The 15113-nt window shown below is 36.4% G+C and overlaps 1 protein-coding gene across 1 annotated transcript; it reads left to right on the plus strand.

Moving 5' to 3' along the window:
- Window positions 1–11575: 11575 nt before the first annotated feature.
- On the plus strand, window positions 11576–13934 carry LOC114185694 (uncharacterized protein At5g01610-like). The gene is made up of 2 exons (XM_028073566.2): window positions 11576–12211; window positions 13456–13934. Exons 1-2 carry the CDS (start codon window positions 11744–11746, stop codon window positions 13522–13524), a joined length of 537 nt encoding a protein of 178 aa, XP_027929367.1. The 5' UTR covers window positions 11576–11743; the 3' UTR covers window positions 13525–13934.
- Window positions 13935–15113: the final 1179 nt, after the last annotated feature.

Here is a 15113-nt window from a genome sequence, read left to right on the forward strand (position 1 = left end):
TAATGAATTAAAATGCAGAAATTGATAGTGTATGAAGAATGATTTACATATAATTGATTGAGCATTATACAATGAAGAAACACTTGGTGAGTTAGAGTCATTAAATCGAGGAATTTGCAATTACAATTTTAAGTACTTGATTTATAAGAGGGTGAGAGGTTGGCAAGGGTTCGACACTGGGGAACGAGAGTTTGATAATACCTTAGGAGGTGTTTTGGAGAGTGCAGGACTGTCTGCTTTGAGTGCTAACACCAGTGGAGTTTCACTATTGGTATAGCGCCTAATAGCACGGGTGTGGCCGACAGGCGGTAGGCTATCAAAGGTGCTTTCTCCAACAGGATGCGCCTGGCGGCAAGGTGTGCTCCGCTAGACGATAGACCCTACAACAGTGGGTTTGTGAGAGGCCTGACGCCTGACGCTTGACAACGAGGGTGTCCCGCCATGCGGTCTGCACGTTCATTTCACTTGGCAGCACTTAGGCTACACTAGGCGATAGTGTTGCAGTATTGTCTCGCGTGTGTTGTTCGTACACATTGATGCGGACTTGGATCAGGAGATGTTGTGCCATGAACGGGTAGGTTCATGGATGTTGGTGAACATGTGATGATATGAGCAGGGAGGTTCATATCCAATTACTCTCGCATGGAGATACGAGCGGGTAGGTTCGTATGTTCCATGCTCACACTTGAGATATGCTGCGTGCGAGGAGGTACGTAGCTGGTGGATCACGTGTGTATGACTATGGGCGGGCAGGTCCATAGAGTAAGACTACGAGCGAGGAGGTTCGTAGAGCAGGACTACGAGCGGGGAGGTTCGTAAAGGCAGGACCATGAGTGGGCAGGTTCGTGTGAGCATCATAAATCCTGAATCCAAGGCTAACTATTTGTGTGATTTTAAGGTTGAAAAGCCTTGGGGTATTAAGGTCTTGGTCAAGAACTAACTAGACTAAATTAGTTGGGTAATTGATATTTTTAAGGTATGTGTTATTTCATTATGAGCTCACCTTTTCTATTTGTGTTTGACGATGATCTTGTGATTCGTTACACGGGAGCAGATGATATTACAGGTGATGCTGGCAATGCATAGAGACGGACAGTGGGCTAGCTTGGGGACTTGAGCTAGGAAATAAATTATGTTTTCTTCTGTTTTGTCCAATTTTGGAAATTGTAATAAGATTATTACTTTAGATTTAATCGAATTTTGGCGCATTGAATAATGATTTAAATTTTCCCACGTTTGGAAATAATAAATTTTGTCGTTTGATCTTCATTTCTTATTTATTTATTTTAATTAAGTAATTTCCAGTAGGGACATTACATGTAGTAGAGTACTAATGATAACATTGACACTTGTAAATAGTTAGTTTCATAATTTTCTTTATTGTTTTGAGTTTGCCAAGTTCTAAAATTTGCACGTTCAAAACTAGGGGTGGGCAAAAAATCTAATTTTCTTGATCCAATCCATTTTTGCTCCGATCCAATCCATTTGAAATCTATTTTATTAAAAATCCAATTCATTTAAAATCCATTTTAATGGATCTAGATTTCAATCTAGTCTACATTTTATATATTTTATGGATTGAATATCCATTCTATAAATCAAGATTTTCAAATATGGATAATCCAAAAATTCCAATCCAAATTTTCAATTTAAATTTTTAGTTGGGTTAGGCTAAAGGTTGAGATGGACTAGCCTAATTCAGACTCAAACAGGCTTTGCTCGACGATCTGTACGGACCGAGCAGGCCCGACAACCCTGAAGGGTCAGACGGGCCCAACGACCAGAACAAGCTGGACAAGCCTAAAGATATGAACGGGCTCGGCGAGCCTGACAAACCAGATGAGTCGATCGGGCCCAACAACCCAAAAAAGTCGAGTGAGCCTGATGACCCGAATGGGTTAGGTGGGCCTGATGACACGAACAAGCCAGATGGACCCGAAGACCCAAACGGCCTAGGTGGGCCCGATGACCGGAACGGGTCAGGCGGGCCTGAAGAATCAAATAGGCCAGATGGGCCTGATGACCCGAACGGGTAAAACAAACTCGATGAAGTGAACAGTCCAAGTGGGCCCGAAGAGCCGAACGGGTTATGGGGCCCAAGGACCTGAATGGGCCAAGCAAGCTCGATAACCTAAATGGGTCAGGTGGGCCTGAAGACTTAAATAAGCCAAGTGGGCTCGATGACTCGAAGGGGCCAAGCGGGCTCGAAGAATCAAACGGGCCAACGGGCCCGATGACCCAAACGGGCCAAACAGGCCCAATAACCCGAATGGTCCAAGCAGACTCGATGACCCAAACAGGCCAAGCCGGCCCGATGACTTGAACGGGCCAGGCGGACCCAAAGACGCGAACGTGATAAGCAGGCCCGAAGACTCAGATGGGCTAAGATGAGTCAGCCCGACAACTCGGATGGGTCGTGCCCGATGATCTGTACGAACTAAGCAAGCCCAACGACCCTAATGGACCGAGCGAGCCCGATGACTCTAATGGACCGAGCGGGCCCGACGACCTGGACAGGTTGAGTCGACCCGATGACTCAGACAGACCGTGCTAGATGACCCTTATGGATCGGGTAGGCCCGATGCTAGAATGGGCCAGGCGGGCCCAAAGACTTGGATGGGATGGTTGGGTCGGCATGACAATTCAAATGGATCGTATACAGACTAAGCAGGCTCGAGACCTTGATGGGCCCAACGAGCTCGACGACTTGGACAAGTTGAGTTGTGTTGGCCTTAAGGACACAAGTTTTAGAAAATTCAATTTAAATTTATTTTATAGAAAATGGATTCTGGATTTTGAACTTGATCCAAATATTTGGACTGGATTTAAATCTTGATCCAAATATTTGGATATGGATTTTAAAAAAATTCAAACTAGTTTTGATGAAAAAATGGATTTGGATAAAAAATCTAATCCAATTATTTGGATCTAAAATGGATATGGATTGGATCATTAAAAATCCAATCCATGCCCACCCCTAGCGAACTAGATCTCAAAAGTAGGCCAGGACTGAAAGAGATATGGCATGGCTCACAACATATCCCTGACCTCTATTTTAGTGAGTTGGCAACTTTGGTTGTGGATGATTGTCAGTTTTTATTAGATGTAGTGCTACCTTTCCCTCTACTTCCTTTATGTGAAAATTGTATTTAATGTCAAATGGTTCTGGAAGTTGCAAGAGTGGCTCCAGATTGGCCAAGAGAAGAAGTTCAAGGAAGTTAGAGAATTAGTTGATAAACTCTTGTATGAATGCATTGCATCCAAGCGTGAAGGGAAAAATAGATGTAAAGCTACCAAAAAAGAGGTAGATACTCATCATGACTTGCTGGGAGTGCTAATGGAGGGAGGAGCTAAAAAGGGGAGAATAATTGATAACAAGTATATAAGAGACATTACAATTACCTTTTTTCTACTATAGTGGCAGTATTAGTGCAAGTCTTAGTTGGTTCTTTTGGCTAGTTTCAACTCATCCACATGTGGAAACTAAAATTCTTGAAGTTATCAAAGAAAATTGCATAAACCAAGATGGAACTTGGATTGCTTCTAGTGTGGAAAAGTTTGGTAAGTTAGTTTATCTCCATGGAGCTATATGTGAAGCACTGAGGCTTTTTCCTACTGTGCCCTATGATCAAAAGTGTGTAATAAAATATGATACACTTTCTAGTGGACACCATGTTAGTCTAAATACCATGATTTTATACTTTGTATGCAATAAGAAGAATGGAGCAAATATGGGGACATGACTACATGGAGTTTAAGCCTAAGAGATGGATTTCAGAGAGTGGAGACATTGTACCAAATTTAGCATGCATAAAAAGGTTTAAAACTTGTAAATTAAGAACAACAAGGATGTATAAACAAATGTAACTAATTAACAACAAAACACACCAAGAATCCAGGCAAAGTAGTATATAAAATTAGAAATTATATTAGTTTTAGGAAACAAGGTATAAAGCGACAGAGGAGGAGCAAAATATAATGGGGTTTCATACCACCACATATGAAGAGTTATAATCATAATTGACAATGCTATAATCGAATGCAGAGAAGATAAAATAAGAGTGGTTATAATTTGGAACAATTAGGACATGAAAAATAACCTTTGGCTTGACATTTTACACATGCTATCTACTTCACCTTTGATTCATTGTTATCAATTGTTTCAAACAAATCCTTAACAAGCTTAATTCAAAGTGTTCCCCCTTCTTTGATAAACCCAATTCCTTTGCATTAATAAACAATTAAAAGAAAAAGGTATGTACATTTCTCCAAAAATCACAACAATGGAAAATTGAAGTTTCAACGTACCTATCATCCTAATAAAGGTTTCACTAAAAATCAATATAGACTACACATTCACTATTGCAGAAATTCATTTTTACCTCGCCTTATATGCCTCGGTTGTTCAGGAACCGAAGCATATAATGGCGCGGTGGCATTTTTGCAATTTCAGACAACTTTTATGCCTCGGTTCAGCTTAACCCGAAGCAAAAGAGCTCATATGCTTCGGTTCACCAAAAACCGGTGCCAAAGGAGGCTCATATGCTTCGGTTACACAGACCCGAAGCCAAAAACCCACTAGTCGTTACCTCTTTGGCCTCGGGTGGGTCTGAACCGATGCCAAATAGGGCTATATGCCTCGGTTCAATTAATAACCGAGGCCATATGGTTTAATTAGGGCACCAAATTTGCGAGCCCCAATTCTTTTCTTCTTCCCCGCGCCCCTCTCAATAACAATACTTTTTCTCTTCTCCCTCCGGCATGGCTGTTCCAGGCGCGGTGGTGATGTCGTCGATGTTCCAGATGCAGCAATGGTGGCTCTGGTGGCACGAATTCGTTGCTGCTCTGATATGTTCGAAGGTGGTGATTCTGCAGCAATGGTGGTTCGCTGCCTTCGTTCACGGTGGCGCTGCCTTCGTTCGCGGTGGCGCTGCTCTCTACATCTGGTGCGTCGTTCACGGTGGCGTGATGATGGTGGTCCGCATCTGGATGTGCGTTCGCGTTTCGCGCAGGTTGTGGATCTGTGTTTCTGTTGGCTGCAGGTGGTGGGTCACGGTGTTTCTGCTGCAGAAGCTGTTGCAGTGAAGTGGTGCATTGCGGAGAAGAAGACGAAACTGTGGTGGCCGAAAAGTTTGCTTCCGACAAGGGTGGCGGCTGCCATGGTGATGGAAAGAGATGATGAAAATTAGCGTTGCTCGAGCATGGTGCAAATGCGTGGAAGAAGATGGTGGTGGCTGCTGCATTTCACCGGCAAAGATGATTAGCTTCGGGTAACAACCGAGGCCAAAAGGGGTGCCTTTTGGTCTCAGCCCAATATGCCTCGGTTCTAGACCCGAGGCAAAATGAGGAAAATAACTGGGGTAAAAAGCCTTTACTATAGTAGTGATTGAAACTCAAATTCTAGTTAGAGAATAGGGATAAATACATAAATGTAATCCCCCTCAGAATATCTATTAACTTTGGGATCATGAGTAACATTTTTGTACCTTTAAGTGTACCTTGACTCAGGTTTCGTACAGAGTGACGAAGTTGAATGGAGAAGTGACTGATTTGTTATTGAGGCTACGACGGAAAGGGTGTGACAGAGAGAGCTACGATGGAGGCTACGATGAAGCTGAATCGTAGAGCAAGACTGCTTTAGGGAAAAACTTAGGTCTTCTCATGTTCGGGAGTCATATTCGCGACTGAGGATTCTGATTTGGGAGGGAACGAGTTTCTGATTTGGAGTGAACGAGATTGGAAAAATGAAATGTAATCTGCAGAGGTCATTAACCTCTTAAAAAAAAGTAAAAGCCCCACTATTATCAGCTTTTAGAGAACCCATCAGAATATGCCCATTTCATGTTTATCTGTGAAGGTTTTTATAACCTCCGCAAAATGGCATCCACTAAATATCTTTTTTTTGTAGTGACATTACCTCTCTTTAACCTTTCTCATTTTCAAGAATCGATATAGTTAGTATTTTTTTTTCCACTAAAGTACAATGCAATTTTCTACTTGTTATCATTGACTATTTCACTGAATGAATTGAGGAAAAACCATTAACAAAAGTAACAGATTGACAGGAACAAAACTTTGTATGGAAAAACATAATTTATTATTTTAGGGTCCCACAAAATATCATTGTTAATCATGGAAGACAATTCACAAATAAGGGCATTGGAGAATTTTACAAAGGTCTAGGCCTCCCACATATGACCAACTCGATTAAACACAATAGAAAAATTAATAGGCTGAGGTGACAAACAAAGTTGTTTTGACAAGGTCCAAGATGAGGCTAGGGGTCGTAAGGAAAATAGACTAAAGAACTACTTGAAATACCATAGGCTTATCATTGTACCCATAAAGTACAACACGAGAATCACCTAACAACCTAGTATATGGGACGAATGTCATGATACTAGTTAAGGTAGGAGAGTTAACCTTGTGTCGAGAATTGTTTGACTTCACATTGAATGAGAAATGCTTAAGGCCAACTTAGACCAGGTTGAAAACTTAATATTCTAAGATAAAAAAAAAAACAAAAGCCTTCCAAATATGTGACATAGTATGGTGAATGATGAGCAATGTGCAAGTTCATGTCAAACTGAAATTGACCCTTATAGATTTGTCAAAGCCTTAACAACGTGTATAAAATATAATATCTTGATGGAGAAAAAATCTCGCAAACTTAGAAAGTTAGTGATCTCAAATACTAGGAATTTTAACATCGCAAATCTCAAATACTTACAAAATTCTGATCTAAATCATGCAAAATATATGTATATATATATATAAGTTCGACCAGAGTATACGACCTTAACCCAAGAGTTGAATGAAATCCTATTAATTGGCTCTAAAATGACTAATAATTTTAACGACTAATAATAAGGTGGTTAAATTATAACATAGATCAATTGCATTTATAAAGTAGGATTATGTATTTCAAATATAGAGAAACAAACCTATTGGGAGGTGTTAACCGATATAGACCCCCAACTTATAAAGCTCAGACGAATTTTAGAGTGTCGCAACTAAAATCGCAATGGGACGACGAACCAAAAATGAAAATTTGAAAAAAATAGGTTTGGCATCGTCACCATAGTTTATTCTGGAAAACTACGGAAAAACCAAAAAGATAAGACAAGGTCTAAAAAAACCAGATTTTGGGTCCGAGAGTCGATTACGCGTAGGGAAGGTATTAGCACCCCACAACGTCCGTCCTAAGACGATACCTTTAATTAAATGTGAAAAAGGATGTAGTTTTCAAAATATTTATTTTTCCCAAAAAATAGTAATAAAAGAATATAGAAAAGAAACAAAAATAATTTTTTAGCTTTTTGGGTCTGACAAAGATTAATCCCCGCTCCTACGTATCTCCATTTACAATGGAGAATCAGGGTTACGTAGTTCCTTTACAAAAAAATTATTTGAAAAATGATTTGAATTTTTTGATATTTTTGAAAACCTTTTTATTTAAATTTTTTGTATTTTGAATTATTTTAAAATTGGTGTCACTCCACGCGAGTGGCCGGACAAACACTTGAAATAAATTCTTTTTTTTATATTTTATTTTTTTCATTTATTTAATCATTTATAAATTTTTAATATTTTTTTAAGTTATTTAAAAGTGGATGTGGATGTCATAGCGACATGAGCAACAAGAGAGATATGAAAAAGTAAACAAAGAAAGCTATTTTTTATATTTTTAGATCATCTATATATATATATATATTTTTTTTTTAAAAAAAACTAAAGTTAAATTGGATGTCATGCGACGCGAGCGGCCGACCAGACACTAAAGGAAGGGGAATTTTTTTTTTTAATGATTAAACAAATGAGAAATGGAAAAACTAAATCAAAAGATGAAAGAACTGAGAGTGACGTACCTTTAAAAATTTTCAATATCTCCTCACCTTTTCTTTTTTTTCTTGCTTCCTTTTCTAATATTTTTGTGTTTGTTTTTCCAATAGAGATAAAAATGTGAGGTGTCTATGCGGGTGATAATGAGAGAAAGAGAGAATGCAGAGAATGTTTTCTTTTTTTTTCTACCTCCTTCAATTTTTTTTTAAATAGAGATAATAAAGGAGGTGTGTATGTGGGAGTAATGATGGGAAAGAATTAGAGAAGTGTAAAGAATATATTTTTTCGGTCATGACAGAGTGCGTATTTATACTCACACCTTGCAATATCAATGCAATCTCAGTCTTAATTATAATGAACAATATAAGGAAGGAATTGATCATGATAGCAACACATTATGGGATCAAATCATAGCAAATCAGAACACAAAATCAATCAAGATCAATAATATTGATTCTAACCATTAACAAATCAGAGCACAAAAATCAATCCCAATTTGAATGTAAATATCCTAATATAGAATGTAATCTTAAGTCTAAAGGATTAGGATAAAATATGGATTCAACAAGACATAATAAAGAAAGGGGTTTATCATTCAAAAAATACACTTTGTCAAATACTTCACTAAGCATGGAGGGATAATGTATGGACAATTTCTCTTCATATATCAATCCTAACAAATGTCAACCTAGGACATCTCAGTCCAAAAGCTCATCCTCATACAAAAAACCTCCCTAGAACATCTTAGACCAACACATGTTAGCCATGACAATAATAATCCATAACATCTCAACATAGCGAAATCCACTTTAGAATCTACTCAACATTCTTAGCACCTTGGATTATGTGTTTGTACGTGTAATTAGAAAAGAAAAATTGGATGTCACCTAGGTTAAGGTGAACTAGTATAAATATAACTAGGTGTTTAAGCATAGTAGCATATTCTAACACATACAAATTACCTTGTATCGATTACATAAACTCCAACTTCTTAGCATATCAGATGATATTAAGAAAATACTCCTCCAATAACGTTTCTATGAAATTATCCCATGAAAGGATATCATCCTTCATACTTGTCATATGTTTCATCCTCATCCACTAAAACTCAATCTCTTATGTCAACCAATAGATAATATAAAAACTTCTTTTGTTTTAGACACTGAATCATGTCAAATATTTTCTCAAGGTCTATGATACATTAATCTTCATGATCTAGACTAAATTCTCATTAAATTTCAAAATTTATGCCTCATCGATTCATTTAATCTATCAAATAAGTGACGAAGAATCGGTGGAACTATCTCTACTACTCTTGTAATATATATATATATATATATATATATATATATATATATATATATATATATATATATATATATATATATAAATGTATCTTAATTTTGTTGTGTAATAGTGATACTTTGTTGTTACAATAATGTGAGCATAGTCTAAATAACTCTAAGAGTATTTATTTTCAACATGTCTGTACTAAAAGTTCAATATGCTTTAATACTACTAATTTAACATCCAAAAAAGTATATTAAAATAATTGATAAAATGTATAACTAATCGATACATTTATTATACTAGTCATAAAATATCTTAAAAAACATAATTGATAATATATATATATATATATATATATATATATAATTACTCGTATAGTACCTAGTTTGGGGTTAGTGTGTCAAATAGGTACCCGGTTTAAAAAAAGTGTTAATTGCATCCCAACTTTTGAAAAAAGTACTTCAATTAGGTCCTTTTCAAACGGGAGTTGATGAACGTCGTTAATCAACATGCCACGTGTTAGTCCATGATTTTTTTAATTTTTTTTAATTTTTTGAAAAAGAAATAAAAAAAAGCCACGTGTCAGTTCCCTGTGTGTGACACGTGGCATTGTCAATGTCACGTGGCATTGCAATGCCACGTGTCAGTGTCACTATCAGATGTCATCGTGTTGATTTCGATTTAGTACCTATATATGTCTTTTTGTTTCAATTTAGTACCTAATTATGTATATCTGATTCAATTTTATTTCAATTTTTTTTAATAATTAAAATATTTATGTAATCCATTTTTTATAAGATTAAAAATAATTAAGTATAAATATTTTTACAAAATTAAGTACTAATATTTATATTGTTTCTCTCAATTTCAGACCAAATTTATTATTTGTATGAATATTATACTAATATTTTTTATTAAAAACGACTTTTTAACATATTACTTTATTAATTACTTTTTTATTAAGTACTCATGTTTTGTTAATTTTTATTTTCTTTTTTCAAAATAGAACAATATTGTCTCTTACTAATTTTAAACCAAAATTTCTATTTGTATGAATGTTATACTATTTTTTTTTATTAAAAATGACTTTTACCACTAAATTTTAATATAAATATCAAATACTTAATTTTTGTAAAAATTTTATACTTAATTACTTTTAATTTTATAAAAAATGGATTTTAATTATTAAAAAATTGAATCAGATATAAATAAGTAGATACTAAATTGAAACAAAAAAACATATATGGGGAATAAATCGAGATCCACACAGTGACATCTGATAGTGATACTGACACGTGGCATTGACAATGACACGTGGCACTGACAATGCCATGTGTCACACAAGGGACCTAACACGTGACATTTTTTTTTCAAAAAATTTTAAAAAAAATTAAAAATAAATAATAAAAAAAAAACACATACTGACACGTGGCACGTTGTTGACAACGTTAGTCAACCTCGTCTGAAAGGAACCTAATTAAAACAATTTTTCAAAAGTTGGGATGTAATTGACATTTTTTTAAAACTAAGTACTTATTTGACACACTAAGTACTGTAGGAGTAATTATATATATATATATATATATATATATATATATATATATATATATATTTAAAATTATATCTCTAAATAATACTCGAGGTTTTTGAAAGGTTATTTTGTTAAAAGTATACTTAAATAAGAAAAAAAACAACAACTTGATTTCTAAAATATCAAAAGATTACTTTGTATGATACGTCTTTTACGGGAAACACTTTTTGTGCGTGTTTATAATTTCAAAGTTGATCTTAAAAATAAACTAAAAAAACGAGCATGCCTTAATCTTCGATTAGAGTCAACACTATTCTTAATTAATAAATTGACTTTGAGTGAATTCAATCTAACTAAAAGGTAGCGCATACGCCATCTGTTACTTGATAAAGTCAACAATTATGGTGACAGTGCAAGTTGTTCAACAAAAATAACAGTTACCATTAATAATTGCAAAACATGATTATCTAAATTCATTACACAAAATAATGGTCTATGATTCAAACAAGACAAAATTACGATCGTTGTCACACCTCCGATATATTGTCTACAAGTACAATTAGAAAAAAAAAATATACAAACTTTATTATCTTGGTAATTATCGTTCAAATGCTTTGTTCCTTTTGTATTAAGAATAAGAAAACTTTTTATACATACACACACATTTTGATTTAAATAGTTGGTAATATATTTTTTAAATTATAATTATCCTCTACAAACCACTGTTCTAAGAACTTAAATATAGATTAAATAAGATTAAACATAATTTTTAAACATAAAAAAAAATGTAAGAAAATGGAGGAAATGAACTAAGAAAAGAAAAGAAAAGAAAAGAAAAAGAGGCCCACACAGCACATAACACTGAGAGCAGTCACCACCGAATACCAATAATTGATCATTCTTCGCCTAATCCCTTCTGTATACAAGCTGTCACCCTTTCTTCTGTTTCTCTCTCTCTCTCTCTTCGCCAATCCCAAAACCCATTTCACTGATCTCTTATTCTGCAAACCAACTAACAAACAATGTTCCCACAACCTTAAAACCTTCAAAATCCACGCACCCAAAACCCTCAATCCAGTTATGCTGTTCTTCGCGCACCCTTTCTTCCTTCTTCTTCTGGCTCTCGTTTCGCCCGCAGCCTCGCTCAGCCGCCGGACCAATGCCACCACCATCTACGAGGTCCTCAGCGACTACGGGCTACCCATGGGCCTCTTCCCAAAGGGCGTCAAGGACTTCGGCCTGGCCCATGACGGCAGCTTCTGGGTCCACCTCGACGAGGCCTGCAACGCCAAGTTCGAGAACGAGCTGCATTACGAGCGCAACGTCTCCGGCCACCTCAGCTGCGGCATGATCGACGCCCTCACGGGCCTCCAGGCCCAGGATCTCTTCCTCTGGCTCGAAGTCATGAGCATCCGCGTCGACGTCCCCACCACCGGCCTCATCTACTTCGACGTCGGCGCCGCCTTCAAGCGCTTCCCTCTCTCGCTCTTCGAAACGCCCCCGGAATGCGTCGCCGTTCGCTCCAAACAACACCACGCGCCTTCCCAGGTTCCACTCTCTCTTCTCCTTTTCTCTTGTTTCAATCCTTACCTCGCATCACAATTCAGTTTCAGAGGATCCAGTTAGACCTAAATCCAAATTCATACATATAGTGTTTGTGATTGTTCTTGGGTTTATTAGACCATTGACTATTCAGTCATTATCAGGTTTTCCACCAATGTCTAATTTAGAACGTGGAGTTGACTTGGGGATAAACCTGATATTGTGTGTGTTTGGAGTGGAGGTTCTGGAAAAATTGTAACTTCAGAAGTGGGAGTTGCATTTGTCTGGAATTTTCTGTGATGGTGAGGATTGTGACGAAGTTGTGGTGGATTAATTGAAATCTTGTTTGTTTTTTTTTTGGGTTGTTGGAGGGTGGGAGGGATGAAAAGGGAGATGGTGTTATTGTCTGAATTCCGTTATTGTGGTTTAGTTTGGTGGATGTATTGATGCTGTTAATCCTGGGAACCGTTTCTTTCTGGTGATTAAGTGGGTGCACGTGGAGGATGGGGTGATGTGTTGAATGGTTTTGATCTTTCATTTGTCTGTCTTTTCACTATTGGTGGAGTTGTGGTTTTGTGGCGTTCTTTGGTGTTAGGAGACAAATGTGGCTGATGCGGCTGCAGTGGCTGGTACAGAGAGTCAAAGCATAATGCTGTGGCCATGATTATGCAGACTAGTTTCTGTAACTGAGGTGTGATTTATGTTATAAAATATTAGTTTTTGTATTTTTTTTAAAATAAAGAAGACAGATATCGACACCAAGCTCATGCCTCATCACATGCAGTGTCACTCGGTATGACCCACACTATTGAGCTAGGACCACAAAAACAGAAGAGGATGGAAAGACATTTCCCAGCTGTTTTTTGGTTTTTTGAAAAGCTTTGTTTTGGAAACAATTTTCGAGACTCAGTAGGTTTTGGATGAGAAATTGATTGTTACGTAACATGTAATTGTTTTTACAGAAACAATTTTTAAAACTAAAGAGTGAGAAGGAAATCAAACACGTCCTAAGGCTTAAATTTGGATGCTGTTTGTTTTTCTGCTAAGAACGAGTTGATTATGATGAAGTTCTTTTATCAGTTAGTTGTTTTCTGTGGCATCTCTTTTGTGCTTGTTGTCTTTGTATCCTATGGTTCATATTGCATGTATATAGTTGCATACAGATTGTGATCGTGCTATGAAAATCATGATGTTCTATTTTGAGGCATTGTTCTAAAATCTCTTCTGTTTGGTTTCTCTTTCATATGCAGGGGCAGAGTCATTCCGGAAGGCTTGAGTTTAAGCTTGATCAGGGGACCTCTGGAAGAGATGTTTTATAGAGTATGGACCGTGCAGAAAAGGGTGAATGGAGTTTTTCTGTAGCACGATGATCATGGGTTCTCCAATCAGATTGTATGCCTTCGGAGAGTATAAATTAATAGGTCCACTGATTGGACCTGTTGTGTTATTTGTGTTATCTCTTCATATAGTGCAGAGTTAGTGTTGTAGAAGCAATCCGTATCTTCGTAATTTATTGATTCATGGGTTCTTATAAAGAGGAAAGCAATTGAGATAAATATCTTGAATCCATTTCTCGTTGAGAACATAGAGGTGATGGAACATTTGTTGATATGGGTCCAGGTGAAAACTTGCGAAGATTTTGTATCATGTCAAATGTTATTTGTATCATAAGAATATAATACTGGGGGTGTTTAGTTGAATCAAATTTATGATATTAATTCAAAATTAATAGATTCTTATACACTTTTGATATGAAAATTTATGATTAGTATTTGCATAATATCGCTTTTTGTTGATAAAATTTATCCGTTACTTGTAGATTATGTATGCTACTATCATTGCCCTGTCTTGGTGTTATAATTTATAAGCATGAACTATTCAACATGTTTGCCGTCAACACGTAACTCTGTGCAGTGTAATACCATAAATGATTGAATTTTTTTTAAACTATTATTGGAGATGCAAATTGAGTACGTTTTGTGTATATTTGATGTCTGTTTGATAAGCTTGTGTTACTCCTAGCCTCAAAGGAGTTATCTTTTATCTTCATTTGCTCATGGAAAACTTTATTCCAAACAGAGGTTTTGAGTAACATGTATTTTTCTGATGTGGGAGAAAAGGGGCTGCATAGGCTGACATGTTTGAAAAAAATAATAATGATTTCAGGTCTATTCTGGTCTTCCTTTGTACTGAAACAATGATAGGACAAGACTATTAGGTAGTGGCATATATACCCTGCTAGTGTATTCCTGTTACTTGCTCCTCTAGTCCTACAATTATGCTATTGTGAACCTTCAGATACGGTAGACATTCAGTCAATGCAAATTTTTGTAGTCTGTACTCAGTTTGGTATTGACTATTAATGAAGGTTACTGTTCTGTAACTTGATTCTCTGCGAGTGTATGGGGAAGGGGGTAATCTACACTGTTGAGGACAATGATTAATTGGTTTTTCCATTTTTGTCAAAGGCTAACTTGTTAACATTATTGGTAACATAGTGAAAGTCACACAGGGGATTATTTTGAGTAATATTGATAGCTCCTTCAGCCCCGTCATAGGCCAAAATGAATGTGGTGGAATCTCAATGTTTTTCTATTCTGGCTTAATTTTGACTTTCCAACCTGGAGAAGAGAAGAACTAAGGTTGTGTGCAAAATTTGCTAGTTGTTTATCTTCCTAGTGCAGTTTCAACTGTTGGTGCTGAGTTGTATTGTTACAGCTGATAGTCTGAAAGAGAAAATTGCATAATTGTTGCATATCAGAAAATGAAACCCTCCTCTCCATATGTGTGTGAATGTCATGAAAAAATTACACCACTCTTGTCTAGATAGAGGGATAAAGATGTTCTTACAGTGATTGTTTTGTTTTATGTGGACAGAAAGATGAACACCTTTAAGATAATAATATAA

This window comes from Vigna unguiculata, chromosome 5 (assembly GCF_037176805.1).
Source record: "Vigna unguiculata cultivar grain cowpea cultivar isolate G323 ecotype 2 chromosome 5, ASM3717680v1, whole genome shotgun sequence".
Classification (NCBI taxonomy): domain Eukaryota; kingdom Viridiplantae; phylum Streptophyta; class Magnoliopsida; order Fabales; family Fabaceae; genus Vigna; species Vigna unguiculata.